General features: G+C 58.1%; 1 protein-coding gene and 1 long non-coding RNA gene across 2 annotated transcripts in view; both read right to left on the bottom strand.

The window, feature by feature from the left end:
- Positions 1–4,499: 4,499 nt before the first annotated feature.
- Positions 4,500–6,443, bottom strand: GJC1 (gap junction protein gamma 1). Its single transcript, XM_009909199.2, has one exon. It carries the CDS (start codon positions 6,425–6,427, stop codon positions 5,243–5,245), a length of 1,185 nt encoding a protein of 394 aa, XP_009907501.2. The 5' UTR covers positions 6,428–6,443; the 3' UTR covers positions 4,500–5,242.
- An 861-nt stretch (positions 6,444–7,304) lies between these two features.
- The window catches only part of LOC128898931 (uncharacterized), a 32,160-nt gene continuing 25,691 nt past the window's right edge, over positions 7,305–13,773 (bottom strand). Inside the window, exons 2-3 of the long non-coding RNA XR_008463030.1 lie at positions 10,024–10,137; positions 7,305–7,377 (exon numbers count right to left, since the gene is read on the bottom strand). This is a non-coding gene — a long non-coding RNA (uncharacterized LOC128898931). The remainder of the gene's footprint in view (positions 7,378–10,023; positions 10,138–13,773) is intronic.

Raw genomic sequence — 13,773 nt, 5'->3', positions numbered from 1 at the left:
GGCGTGGCCTCCCCAGTGCCAAGTCCAGGGGGACAATCCCTGCCCTATCCTCCCTCTGCAGGCAAGGCAAACAAGGTGGAGCTGTGGCTGCCTGCCCAGTGACACGAAGAATCAGTTGTATCATGTCGTGATGCTGTCAGGGGGGGACCCGCAGCGTCTGTGCAGGGCTGGCAGATGTGTCAGGGTCCCTGGGGGACGTCTGCCCTCGGAGCAGCAGCTGGAGGCCACAAACACCCAGGGGCACCTCCAGCAGCACCGAGCGAGCGTCTGCAGGGAGCGACCGAACCGCGCCGGGGGTGAGCCCCGCACGGCCCCAGCCGCGACCTCGGCACTCTCTGCTCCCAGCCTGGTTCTGAGCGCAGGAGCAGACACAGCCAGCACCTGGCGGCTCTGGGAGGTGGCTTCCCAAGGAGCGAGCGGCAGGCGAGCAGCGCCGCAGCCGTCCCCATCCTTGCCAGCTCCGGCTGGGCACCGCAGCCCGCGGCGCCGGGCGGGGATCCGCTGGGAGCTGAGCTGAAGGCTTCTGCGCTCCCAGACACTCAGCACAGGCTGGGCCGGCTGCCTGCCGCGGCTCATGGCCAGACCAGCACATGCCTGCAGGCAGCGGCGAGGTCGAGCGTCCGGCAGCAGCGGAGGGGACGCGGCAGGAACCGAGCCCCGCGGCACCCCCTGGCTCTCCGGGCACTCGAACCCGAGCCCCGCGGCACCCCCTGGCTCTCCGGGCACTCGAACCCGAGCCCCGCGGCACCCCCTGGCTCTCCGGGCACTCGAACCCGAGCCCCGCGGCACCCCCTGGCTCTCCGGGCACTCGAACCCGAGCCCCGCGGCACCCCCTGGCTCTCCGGGCACTCGAACCCGAGCCCCGCGGCACCCCCTGGCTCTCCGGGCACTCGAACCCGAGCCCCGCGGCACCCCCTGGCTCTCCGGCACTCGAACCCGAGCCCCGCGGCACCCCCTGGCTCTCCGGGCACTCGAACCCGAGCCCTGCGGCACCCCCTGGCTCTCCGGGCACTCGAACCCGAGCCCCGCGGCACCCCCTGGCTCTCCGGGCACTCGAACCCGAGCCCTGAGGCTCTTTCAGCGCTGCCCTGCCTGGGCAGGGGGCTGGCAGCTGCCGCGGGGCGCTGCCCTGCGTTTCCCTGACTGTGCAGGCAGTGGGACGCTCAGGTAACTTGAGAGATGAAGACACAGACACAGGATTGTCACCGATTGTCACCTCGGTGACTGCCGCCGGTTCCCGGCGCTGAGGCTCGGGGACGCCCTGCTCGGGGAGCCCCTGCTCGGGGAGCCCCTGCTCGGGGAGCAGGAGCAGCGCTGCCCCTGTCCATGCTTTTGGCTGTAACTCCACCCAAACAGCTCTTTATTCCAAGCCCACCCCGCTGAACCCATCTCACTTCTCCCTTCCTTGCAGCTGCAGGACCACACACCACTGACTGCCCCCTCAGGATGGTGAGGACTGGAAGGCACCTCTGGAGATCATCCAGAGCCAAAGCAGGCTCACCTAGAGCAGGTCACACAGAACACATCCAGGTGGGTTTTGGACACCTCCAGAGCTGGAGACTCTGCCATTTCTCTGGGCAGCCTGCCCCAGGGCTCTGTCACCCTTCAACTAAAGAAGTTCCTCCTCATGTTTGGGTGGAACTCCTTATGTTCAAGTTTGTGCCACTTGTCCTGCCCCTGAGCATCCCTGAACAAAGCCTGGCACCCACCCTGCAAGTACTGATCAGCACTGAGATCCCCCCTCATGCTGCTCTGTCCAGACTAAAAACACCAAACAACCCCTGCTCTGAGGCCAAATTGGTGGTGAGGGGCAGCAGGGGATGGGCACAAAAGCCACCTGTGGGTGAGGGTGGCACAGACAAGCATTGAGCTGGCCAGCAGCTCCCTGTGCTGCCCTGAACACCGCTGTGCTGGAGGCCAGCAGAGGCTGCACCCTGCCCTGGGCACTGCGCTCACAGGCACAGACACTGCTGCTCCCATGGCTTCCCAAGAGGCACCTCCTGAGCTCTGACCCTCAAGGGTTTGTTCCTAGAGATTCACAGATTGCACTGGGTTGGAAGGGACCCTCCAAGGTCATCCTGTCCAACCCCCTGCAGGCAGCAGGGACACCTCCACTAGATCAGGCTGCCCAGGCCCACACTGAGTCCGAAGTTGAATGCCTCCAGGGATGGAGCCTCCACCACCTCCCTGGGCAGCCTGTGCCAGTGTCTATGCAGAACTTCCTCCTGCTGGCCTACCTAAATCTGCCCTGCTCCAGTTTCAAAGCATTGCCCCTTTGCCACCCAAGAGCAATGGACACGTGGAGGGGCAGGGTTAGTTTCTAAGCAACTCTTTATTATGCTAAACAAGGTCAAAGAGAACAAAATTCCAAGTCGTGGCTCTAAGACAAAACATCCAAACATCCCTCTCCCCCCCCCCTCACACTTTGTATTGCTGGAAGAAGCAGCCTCTCATCACTCAGGCTGCAGCAATCCACTGGGATTTCACAGATGATTATTGAACTGATTTTTTCCCCAGGCCAGAGAACACCACCACAAACCTGAGTGCCCTGCAGTACTTCTTTCTTCAGTTCTGGAGTGGCCTGCATGGAGCCAAAGCAAAGAGCACTGGAAGTGCAGGAATTGGTTCTGAGGAAGGAAAACCTGACCCCCCTGCTCTGAAACCAAACAGCCATGGGCAGGGTTGTGTGGAGCTTCACCAGACACCCACCACCACCACCGAGGGGCACCCAGCTCCAAAGCAAACCTGCAGGTCACACCCCGGTGAGACGGCAACAAAACACCAGGAGCAGAACCCAGCCCCACTGCTGTGCTCTGGGAATGGATTTGGGCTGGGCTGGGGATGCTCTGCACACGCTGCTGACTGATGGGGCATGGTTGGGTAGGGGGACAGCTCACAGGGCTGGCCCAGGACAGCAGCTCCAGGTGGGCAATGGTTTGGTCATCGCCTCAGAAGGGTCAATGCAAATGAGGGGGGAGGCAGCTGTCAGGAACCAGCCTTTAAGCTGTTAACACAGAATCGTGGAGAGCAGCAAGGGGAAAGGATTTCCAGTCCTTGCCATTCAGCTGGGGAAAGGCTGTGCTGAACCCTCCACCAAGGGTTAAAAGCAACACAACCCTTGTTGGAAGCTGAGAACAGCCCAGCCACAGTGTCAGGATAATGAGGGCATTGCAGGCACCATCCCTGCTTATCTCCAGGCTCCAAATGTCTTTCCCTCCTACTTTCAGACAAGATGCTTTCCACCCAGCTTCTCCAGCACCCTGCTGGCAAAGCCCCTCTGCCCATCTTGAGGCAGCAAGCTCCTCTCCAGTCCCCTCTTTAATTAGAGGAGCACTGTTAATGAGCTCCCTCCTGTCCCACACAGCTCCTCCTGTCTCACTGGCTCCTGCCCCAGCCCGCAGCTCCACTCAGGCTTTCAAAGCTGCTGCATTCTTGCTGCGTTGCTTCCTTACAGCCATCACCCTGAAACTCCTCAGCACAAACTCAGGGGTTGCTCCTCTCCTGGAGCAGCAGCCAGGGGTCACAGCTCCACAAAAAGCCACACAGCAAGTTCCTTCCAAAGGTCCCTGCAGGAGCCGAGCTGGAGCAGCTCTCACTGAGCACTGGCTCGGGGCAGGCTTCCGCCTGGCTGCCATGGAGCTGAGGGCTAGCTGGGATCTGTGCCTGGAATGCTTGGTGTCCCGGAGAGAAAGAGACCAAAACCAGTCAGCAAAACACCCGCTGCCTGGGGAGAGAGGAACTGCAGGCTCTGCTGCAGTTGAAGCTGAAGGCAGAGCCTAAGCTTGGGTGCTCCGTGGGACAGGGCACTAAGGACGGAGGTAGCCTCAAAACAGAGCAGCCCTGCGTGGAAACAGGCCCCCAGAATGCATGAAAACCTAACAAACCAAAAGGAAAAACGCGAGAGAGAGCAGAGCGAGGTCCTGAACCCAGCAGAAATAGTAGCAAAGAGCAGCTCCGTTTGTCAGCGCGGCGAGGAGCAGCTCCGAGCCCTGCCAGGAAGACAGCGCCCAGGGCAGGGCCGGCCCCGCGCTCGCCTGCTGCTCATTAGAGATTCAAGTGCGAGGCCAAAGCCACCCAGCGCCAGCCCGGGCTGGGCTCCCGAGCAGGCACCCACGGCACGCACACGGCCCTGTCTGAACAGAGAGCCTCAGCCACGGGGGGCGGGGAGGGGGAGAGGGCTAAGGCAGCGTCGTTGATATTCGGAGCCTTGCGGAACGCCGGCAGACAGCTCCTGCGCCCCGCCGCGGGGAGGGGGGGAGGGAGGGAGGGAGGTTTGCTCCTCGCAGGGAGAAGCAGAATCGCCACGACTCCATCCAACCCAATTACTTTGGAAAAGACAGAAATCTCCTCCAAAAGGTATGGTAACGACCTCGTGCCCCGGAGGAGGGGGCATTATGTAAGCACAGAGCTCACACCCATCCGTTCCTATAGCTATCACACAGCCACCCGCAGCTACCCAGGCCATCGCCTCCCCTCGGCAGGGCTTACAAGGGGTTGCATAAAGCCTGGAGGGAGGTCTGAGCCCTCCCCCCTGTTAGGGCTGGCACTCTGGCTCCCAACACAAGAACTCACACACAGGGCCATTCCTCTGAGTAATTTTCCACGGGGAGGGGGAAGAAGCCCTGCAGCCCACGGTAGCTCCAGCTGAGGAGCAGCCCTCAGTCACCCTCGGAAAGGACAGAGTCAAGAGCACCACTGACAGATGTTCCCCAAGCCTGTCCCTGCTCTGCTGCCTGGAGAAGCAGAGGCTCCTCTGTGCTGTCTGCACGTTGAAGGCACTTTGGGAACGCAGCATTGAGAGTTTTGACGGTGAGGAGGAGGAGGAGGAGGAGGAGGAGGAAGAACGACGACGAAACCGCAGCCAGCGACCTGGCGAAGCACTCAGGGCTCCCCCACTGCCTTCTCCTTGGGCACGTAGAAAACAGGAGGGAGGGCAGAGATCCAGTGTACAGGTACAAAAGATTGTGCATAAGAAGTGTACCAGAGGACTGTACATACAGCATAAACCCTTCCATGAGAACGATTTAAACAGACCCCAGGGGTCTCCTGACTGGGAAGACAGAAGAAGGAAGTCCTCTAAGCCCTGGGGTCTGAGTCCAGAGCCCTCCGGAGGGGGCTGAATCACGAGCCAACGGTATCCCTGAAGATCAGCAGAGTCCAAAGCTCACTGAATGGAAGCCATTATTCGAGGGGGTGCTGGTTATGATAAACTAGGAGAGAAAACAGCGCTGCCCAAACCCCGTCAGATCCAGACGGAGCTCTTCCCGTCCCCTGACTTGCTGCTGGCGCTGCTCTTGTTGGAGCCTGCTTTGGCTTTCTTCTCCCGGGCACCGCTGGGGTTGTTTTGGTTGTTGTAAGCCTGGATGGCCAGGTCCAGGCGCTCCTGAGCCACTTTGATTTCCCTCTGCAGGTTCTCCAGGTCGGCAGGGATGTTCTCCTCGTTGCTGCCGTACTGCTGCTCCTGGGCGATGTTGGCCTTGTTCTGCTTGTAAGCCATCTTGGCGTTGGACAGCTCCGTGTACTGCAGCTGCTCCGGCTTCACCGCGATGTTGTAGCCGGGGGGCGCCGACGGCGTGTTCCAGGTGAAGGGGTAGCTGTAGGGGCCGGAGTCCTCCAGCTCCCTCCTCTTGTTGTGCAGGGTGTCCCGGATGGTGCCGAAGCCCAAGTGCAGCATCTCCCAGACGTTGAGCAGCAAGCACATGCAGCTGACCCCGTACATGATCAGCAGGAAGATGGTCTTCTCGGTGGGCCTGGAGATGAAGCAGTCGATCTTGTGCGGGCAGGGGGTCCTGCTGCAGACGAAGATGGAGCTGACCTCGAAGCCGTACAGGAAGTACTGCCCCACCAGGAAGCCGACCTCGAAGGCGGTCCTGGCCAGCAGCTGCAGGACGTAGATCTTCATCAGCCCGTCCTCCCGGATCCGCCGCCGGCCGTCGTGCTTAGCCTTGGCGGGGGGCTGCGGCTGCTCCTTGTTCTCCCGTTCGCTCTCCAGCTCCATCTCGGGGTACATCATGGGGTCCTCCTCGTGGTCCTCCTCGGCCTCCTCCAAGCCCCGGTGCTGCTTCCAGCGCGTGGGGAAGCTCTTGCCGCGGAGCCTCCTGTCGGCCTCGCCGTGCTCCACCATCCGCGCGATCTTGTGAATGGCGTAGCCCAGGTACATGACGGAGGGGGTGGCGACCAGGATGATCTGGAAGACCCAGAACCTGACGTGGGACAGAGGAGCAAAGGCGTCGTAGCAGACGTTCTCGCAGCCCGGCTGCTCCGTGTTGCACACGAACTTGCTCTGCTCGTCGTAGTAAATGGACTCCCCGCCCACCGCCGTCAGCACGATGCGGAACACGATCAGCGCCGTCAGCCAGATCTTGCCCACGAAGGTCGAGTGGTTGTGGATCTCCTCGAGCAGACGGGTCAGGAAGCTCCAACTCATGGTGCTCAAATGGTTCTACCTGGATGGAAACAAACACCCCCCCCAAATACTTAGGAGGTGACCAGCTGGAGCCTACGCAATGCGAACGTTAGGGTCGCAGAATGGGTTGGCTGGGAAGGGACCTTCAAGAGCATCCAGTTCCAGCCCCCTGCCATGGGCAGGGACACCTCCCACCAGCCCAGGTTGCTTCAAGGCTTCATCCAACCTGGCCTTGAACACCTCCAGGGAGGGGACAGCCACAGCCTCCCTGGGCAGCCTGTGCCAGAGCCTCCCCAGCCTCACTCTCAACACTTTCTTCCTCCTCTCCAGTCTCAGTCTCTTCTCTTCCAGCTCAAAACCATTTCCCTCATCCTGGCACTCCCAGCCCTTGTCAAAAGTCCCTCCCCAGCTCTTCTGGAGCCCTTCAGGTACTGGAAGGCTGCTCCAGGTCTCCCTAAGACTGCTCTTCATCTCCAGGCTGAACAGCCCCAACTCTCCCAGCCTGTCCCCACAGAGGAGCTTCTCAGCCCTCTGATCATCTTTGTGGCCTCCTCTGGACGCTCCTCAGCATCTCCAGGTCCCTCTTGTGCTGGGGACACCAGAGCTGGAGGCAGTGCTGCAGGTGGGCTCTGAGCAGAGCAGAGCAGAGGGCAGAATCCCCTCCCTGTGCTGCTGCTCTCCCTGCTCTGGATGCAGCTCAGCACAGGGCTGGCTCTGGGCTGCCAGGGACCATTGCTGGCTCCTGGGGAGTTTGTCACCAACTGACCCCCCCAAGGCCTTCTCCTGCAGAATGCTCTGGAGCCACTCCTCGCCCAGCCTGGATTTGTGCTTGGGATTGGCCCATGGATAGAGTCAGAAAGCTCTGGAATTGTACAAGCAGCCACACCTGGAGCCTCACCTGCTATGGGGAATCTCCAGCAGCCAGAATTTGCTTGAAGATCCTACGTCTCCTCCGCAGGCTTCTGAGAGGTCTGTGACAAAAGAGAGGAGCAGTTCACTGCCATTTCAGGAACCAAATGTCCTGAGCAGAAGGGAGAGATGTGGCTGCTCTGCATTCTCAGTGTTAAAACCATCCACACCGAAGCTGAAGCCTCCAAAGCACAGCAGATGGAAAGCTAAGCTCCTGTGAAATCTTATGGCCACTGCTGGCTGCATCCCACTGCCAGCAGGGAGATTCACTTTGACTGCACAGAGGTGGCCAAGCCCTGTTCAAGCCTGCACCAGCCATGGTCCAGAGAGGAAATGTTCCCTCCATGGGGCAACACCCACTGCCTGGAGACAGAAATGAGTCCCCCAGCCCCATCCTGAGCAGCAAACAACTGCTGTTAGCTTTGACTCCAAGGCAGGAGAACCTGAGCGACCCAAGGTGCCCTGCAGGTCTCACCTGGAGACAGGGCTTGACCAAAGGGATCACAGAATTATTTCAGTTAGAAATGACCTCCAAGATCACCCAATCCAACCCTCAACCCAACCCCACCATGGCCATCAAACCATGTCCCTAAGTGCCATGGCCACAGGTTGCTTGAACACCGCCAGGGCAGGGGACTCCACCACCTCCCTGGGCAGCCTGTGCCAATCCCTGACCGTCTGACTTCCCAGCTGATGCTCCAACTCTTCTGTGGGTTTGGGTTCAGGGAGGCTAAAAATCCCCTTCCAGGGCCAGAACAGACTTCTGTATCTATTCTGTGATGGCTTTTCATAGAATCATAGAATCAACAAGGTTGGAAAAGACCTCAAAGATCATCAAGTCCAACCTGTAAAATTAGTAGTCCCTGTTTGGGTTTGCAGCTCACTGAGTCCCCCATCAAACCAGACATGTTGGGAGAGCAAAGGGAATTTGCAATCCTAACAGTAAAACCAAGCAATAAACAGCAAATCCAAACAGTAAACTAGCAGTGGAAACTCAGGGCTGGCACCACTGTGAGGTGTCCCAAGGAGTAAAACTAGAAATTGTGTCCTGGGCTGCAGCAAGAGAAGTGTGGCCAGCAGGGCAGGGAGGGGATTCTGCCCCTCTGCTCCACTCTGCTGAGACCACAGCTGCAGCTCTGGGGCCAGCTCTGGAGCCTCTGTGCCAGGAAGGCTCTGGAGGGGCTGGAAGGTGTCCAGAGCAGGGCCACAAGGAGGAACAGAGGGCTGGAGCTGCTCTGCTGTGAGCACAGCCTGAGGGAGTTGGGGTTGTGCAGGCTGGAGAGGAGAAGGCTCCCAGGAGACTTCATTGTGGCCTTGCAGGATCTGCAGGGGGCTGCAGGAAAGCTGGGGAGGGACTTTTGAGGGTGTCAGGGAGGGATAGGACTGGGGGGATGGAGCAGAAGTAGAAGTGGGGAGACTGAGATTGGCTGTGAGGAAGAAGTTGTTCCCCAGGAGGGTGGTGAGAGCCTGGCACAGGCTGCCCAGGGAGGTGGTGGAAGCCTCCTGCCTGGAGGTGTTTGCAGCCAGGCTGGAGGTGGCTGTGAGCAACCTGCTGTGGTGTGAGGTGTCCCTGCCCATGGCAGGGGGTTGGGGCTGGCTGAGCCTTGAGGTCCAACCCTTCCAACCCTAACAATTCTCTGATTCCAATGTTCCTCCTGGTGCTCTAAAGAGTGAAACTGGTAAAATACTGAGCACAGGCAGGAGGTGTGGCACTGCCACAGCACGGGGGACAAGCCACCTCTCACCCTCTGACGCTGTGCCCATCAGTTTCTCAAGCACTGCTAAGAGAATTTTCCCACAGCACAACCTCCATTTGCTGGGAAGAGCCTGAAAGCAGAACTGGAGGGGTCCCTGGTGCTCTGATCTGAGAAGTGATTTAATTCTTAAGCCAGAGAAATTTCAGGAGCCTGGAAGAAAACTGCATTTGCAACTCTTCAGCTTCTTCCACCTATCTAACAAAAGCAATTTAATGCAAAGGGATAATGAGAAAATAATGCAATTGGGGGGGGGGTGATGAATGCAGAGTTAAAGGCTACCAAGGTAATTCCTGCCCCCCCCCTTCCTGGGGCCATTCAATGCTTCTTGGGCAAGGCAACAGCACAGACATGTGGAGGGGCTGTGAGGGACAGCTGATTTATTACCTCATGACAGTGTGAGGAAAAAAAAGTAGCATGAGAGAGGATTAAAAAAGCCCAAATTAGGTGGATTAAAGTAACAAAGATCTTGACAGATGATTCCCACATTAGAACCGAGATCAATTGCAGGTAATTACAGCAAGTTCTGCAGAGCCCAGGAACAGGCCTGCAAATGAGGTTGTGTTTTCCCAGGCTCAACCAGAAAATGGCTGCTGTCAGATCTGCAAATGGCACAGAAGTTTGCAGGCTGACAGACACAGAGGAGAGTTACCAGTGAAGCAGAAAGACTCTCCAGATTGCTGGAGAGGCTGAGGCCACCCAAGCAAACCCACTGCTGGAAACCAGCAAAGGCAGGCAGCTAAAGCAAGCCCAGCAGGGTGCTTTAAAGGAGAGAGCAGCTCCTGTGGAGATGAGCTACTGGGGAAGGGAGTGAGGGTCCTGAGGGATGAGCATCTCATCCCTCTGCAGCTGGGGGTCCACAGCTGCTGCTGGGGATCTGCAGCTGGGGGTCCATAGAGGTGGTTAATGTGAGCTGTGTCCTGGCCAGACCGCAGCCAGGAGGCTGGCCCTTACCTCCTTGTTAGCAAGGCAGCACTCAGTGCCTGTGTCTGCATCCTTCAGGAGTTGCTTAAACATCAGGGAGGGAGTATGCAGGTCTTGAAATCAGCTGAAGATCAGGGAAGATGCCTAGAAGTGAGAGATTTAGGAAGTTCAATTTGTGTAGCTGGGAAATTTGGGAAGGAAATGATGGATTCTCAGTGGATCAGTCTAGTGGCTGCCAGCTGTGCAGGCAGCCAACCCAAGGCTTACAGAGCTTTGCTCTCCATGCACCCACACCAGGACTGGCAGAAAGAACCCATTTCTAACAGGCAGAAAGCCCAGAGGGTTCCAGTTCCCATGCAGGGCCTTACTGCAGCAGGAGCTTCACAGTCTGAACCCCACTGCAGGAAGGCAGCAGAGTGCAGCTCTGCCAATGGGGCAAGACAGTGCCCCCCACACCTGCCTGTTCAGCATGTCCCAGCAGCTCACTCCAAGTGCATGGCAGAGCAAGTCTGGAGGTTTTCTGGGTGCCTGAAGTCTCCAGGACACTGGAGAGAAAGGGCAGCCCCACATCTGGAGCTGGGGGTCACAGAGGCAAGAGCCACAGCACCCCCACTGCCATCAGCCAGCCCAGCCGCCCGGCGTGGGCACCGACAGGACACAGGTGTGGCCAGCCGGCACGCCTGAGGCGCCTCTGCAAACAGCACCAAGCCCAAAGGAGGTGAAGAAAGGGTTAATTTTCACTTATGAAAATAACTCTGGGGCCAAACTCTTTTCTGCATGTCAACTACTAAGTAAATCTGAAAGTAATTAATCCTGCTGCCAGGGTGGATCTGGAGCCGAGGCAGGAGGCAGCCTTCCCGCGCGCAGAGGCTGTCGATGCTTGTTCCTCAGCAGCCACCCCCCAGCTTTGACATCGGTGCTGGGTGCACTGTCACAGGGGACATTGAATATGCACTTCGAGATCAGCTTCTACCTCACCAGCTAAGCAACCCTTCTGAGGTGTTTCTCAGCTTCTCACAGCAGCTGCCCACCTGCAGAGCCCAGGTCTGCAGAGCCCAGGTCTGCAGGCGCTGGAGTCCTACCTCAGCAGCTCTGGGGTCAGGGTGGGTGGATCTCCCCCCAGCTCCCTGCCAGCCAGCTGCTGGAGGGCACAGCCTGGCTTCAGAACTTCCTTCAGCACATTCCAATGCTTACATAAACAAAGAGTGGGACAAACCCACAGCCACTGGCCACAGGCTCACACACCCAGGAGGCAGGAGGTGGTTGCCAGCCACGTGTTGAACACCCACGGCCGCTGCCAGTCGGAGAGCAGCGATGGGAAGCTGCTGAGGAGCTCTGATCCCTTCAACAAGGAAGTGACACTCCTTCCACATTTAGCCTTAGTCTAGAGCACAGCTACTGACACAAACAGGAGAGGATCCACCAGCAGGCAGAGCTCTCTCATCTTTAAGGAGACATCTCTGTTCAAGCCAGATGGCCTCTCATGAACTCCTCCTTCACCAGACGCATTCAGCCCATCCAAACTGAACACTACCAAGGCACAACAGTCACAGAGTGCACTGGGCTGGAAGAGACCCTCCAAGGGCATCTTCTCCAACCCCCCAGCACTCAGCAGGGACACCTCCAGCTAGAGCAGGCTGCCCAGGGCCACATCAAGGCTGATCCTGAATGCCTGCAGGGATGGAGGCTCCACCACAGCCCTGGGCAGCCTGTCCCAGTGTCTCACCACCCTCCCTGTGCAGAGCTTCCTCCTGATGGCCAACCTAAATCTCCCCTGCTCCAGTTTCAAGCCAGTGCCTCTCATCCTGTTCCCACAGGCCCTTCTGAACAGTCCCTCCCCAACCCTCCTGTAGGTCCCCTGCAGATACTGAAATGCAGCTCTAAGGTCTCTCTAGAGCCTTCTCTCCTCCAGGCTGCACAGGCTCTCCCAGCCTGTCCCCACAGCAGAGGTTCTCCAGCCCTCTGATCATCTTGGTGGCCTCCTCTGGACCTGATCCATGAGGTTCATGTCTCTCTTGTGTTAGGGGTCCCACAGCTGGACCCAGCACTGCAGGTGAGGTCCCCCTAGAGCAGAGGGGCAGGATCCTCTCTCTCCAGCTCTGGCCAAGATGCTTTGGATGCAGCCCAGGCTGCCCTTGGCCTTTTGTGCTGCCAGTGCCCATTGCTGGCTCCTGCCCAGCTTCTCCCCCACCAGCAGCCCCAAGTCCTTTTGTGCAGAGCTGCTCTGGCAGGATTATGGCCTTGGAAATGGAAACCCTTCAGTTCCATGGCACTGGCCAAGGTTAGAGGCCTGTTTCTGCCTCACCACCACGGGCACTGCTGTCCCCAGCCCTGTGGCAGTAACCTTCAGCTCCCGGACACTTGGTGCCTCCCAGAAGTGTTGCTCTGCAAACATTTAACTCAATACTCTTCCACTCTCTGAAAGAAAAGGCAATGGACACTGACACACAGCTGCAAAAGGCAAACTGTCAGCAGATTTAGCTCATTTAAGTCACGCCAGGAAGTGCAATGGAGAGAGACTTTCATCTCTTGTCTTTGTCATCAGCTCATCCCAGCACTTCCAGCAGAGCTTCTCCACAGCGCTCATCCCCGACAGAGCTGCAGACTCTGACACCCTGAAAGAGCAGAGAGGGACTTGGAGAAGCTACAGTGGCAAAGGAAAGCAGCTTTAGGTGAAGGACTGACTGCAGGGAAGCTCTGGGGTTATGCTATGTTCTGGGCCCCTCAGTTTAGGAAGGAGGTTGACTTGCTGGAACAAGTCCAGAGAAGAGCAACAAAGTTGGTGAGGGGTTTGGAACATAAGCCCTACGAGGAGAGGCTGAGGGAGCTGGGGTTGCTTAGCCTGGAGAGGAGGAGACTCAGCGGTGACCTTATTGCTCTCTACAACTACCTGAAGGGAGGCTGTAGACAGATGGATGTTGGTCTCTTCTCCCAGGCAACCAGCAGCAGAACAAGAGAACACAGTCTCAAGCTGCACCAGGGGAGGTTTAGGCTGGAGGTGAGGAAGAAGTTCTACACAGAGAGAGAGATTGGCCATTGGAATGGGCTGCCTGGGGAGGTGGTGGAGTCCCCATCCCTGGAGGTGTTCGGGAGGAGACTTGCTGGGGTGCTTGGTGCCATGGGTTAGTTGTTTAGGTGGTGTTGGATTGGTTGATGGGTTGGATGTGATGATCTTGAAGGTCTCTTCCCACCTGGTTTATTCTATGTATTCTATTCTAACACCACTGCTGCTGCTGGCATGCAGACACGCTGCAAAGGGGCTCCTCTTGAGGAGCTCCATCCAGCCCATGAGCAGCACTGGACATGAGGGTCAGGAGGCTCTACAGAGGGACCTGGCCAGGCTGCAGCCAGGGGTTGAGGTCAGCATGATGAGATTCAGTAAGGGCAAGTGCTGGTCAGGCCACCCAGCTTGACCTCAGTGCCAGGGAAAGTGATGGAGCAGATTATCCTGGGGAGAGGCCTTGAGCACAGCCCTGGGAGGAGAGGCTGAGGGAGCTGGGGTTGCTTAGCCTGCAGAAGAGGAGGCTCAGGGGAGACCTTGCTCTCTCCAACTCCCTGCAGGGAGGTTGTAGCCAGGTGGGGGTTGGTCTCTTCTGCCAGGTAAGCAGCAGCAGAACAAGAGGACACAGTCTCAAGCTGTGCCAGGGGAGGTTTAGACTCGAGGTGAGGAGAAAGTTCTTCACTGAGTGAGTCGTTCGTCATTGGGATGTGCTGCCCAGGGAGGTGGTGGAGTCCCCATCCCTGGAGGTGTTCAAGAGGGGATTGGATGTGGCACTTGGT

The sequence above is a fragment of the Dryobates pubescens genome, chromosome 36 (genome assembly GCF_014839835.1).
Source record: "Dryobates pubescens isolate bDryPub1 chromosome 36, bDryPub1.pri, whole genome shotgun sequence".
NCBI lineage: Eukaryota > Metazoa > Chordata > Aves > Piciformes > Picidae > Dryobates > Dryobates pubescens.
This window is presented reverse-complemented; position numbering and strand designations above follow the sequence as displayed.

What these genes read in the sequence shown, in the direction of transcription:
- GJC1 (XM_009909199.2), bottom strand. Translation starts at nt 6,427, where the DNA reads ATGAGTTGGAGCTTCCTGACCCGTCTGCTCGAGGAGATCCACAACCAC.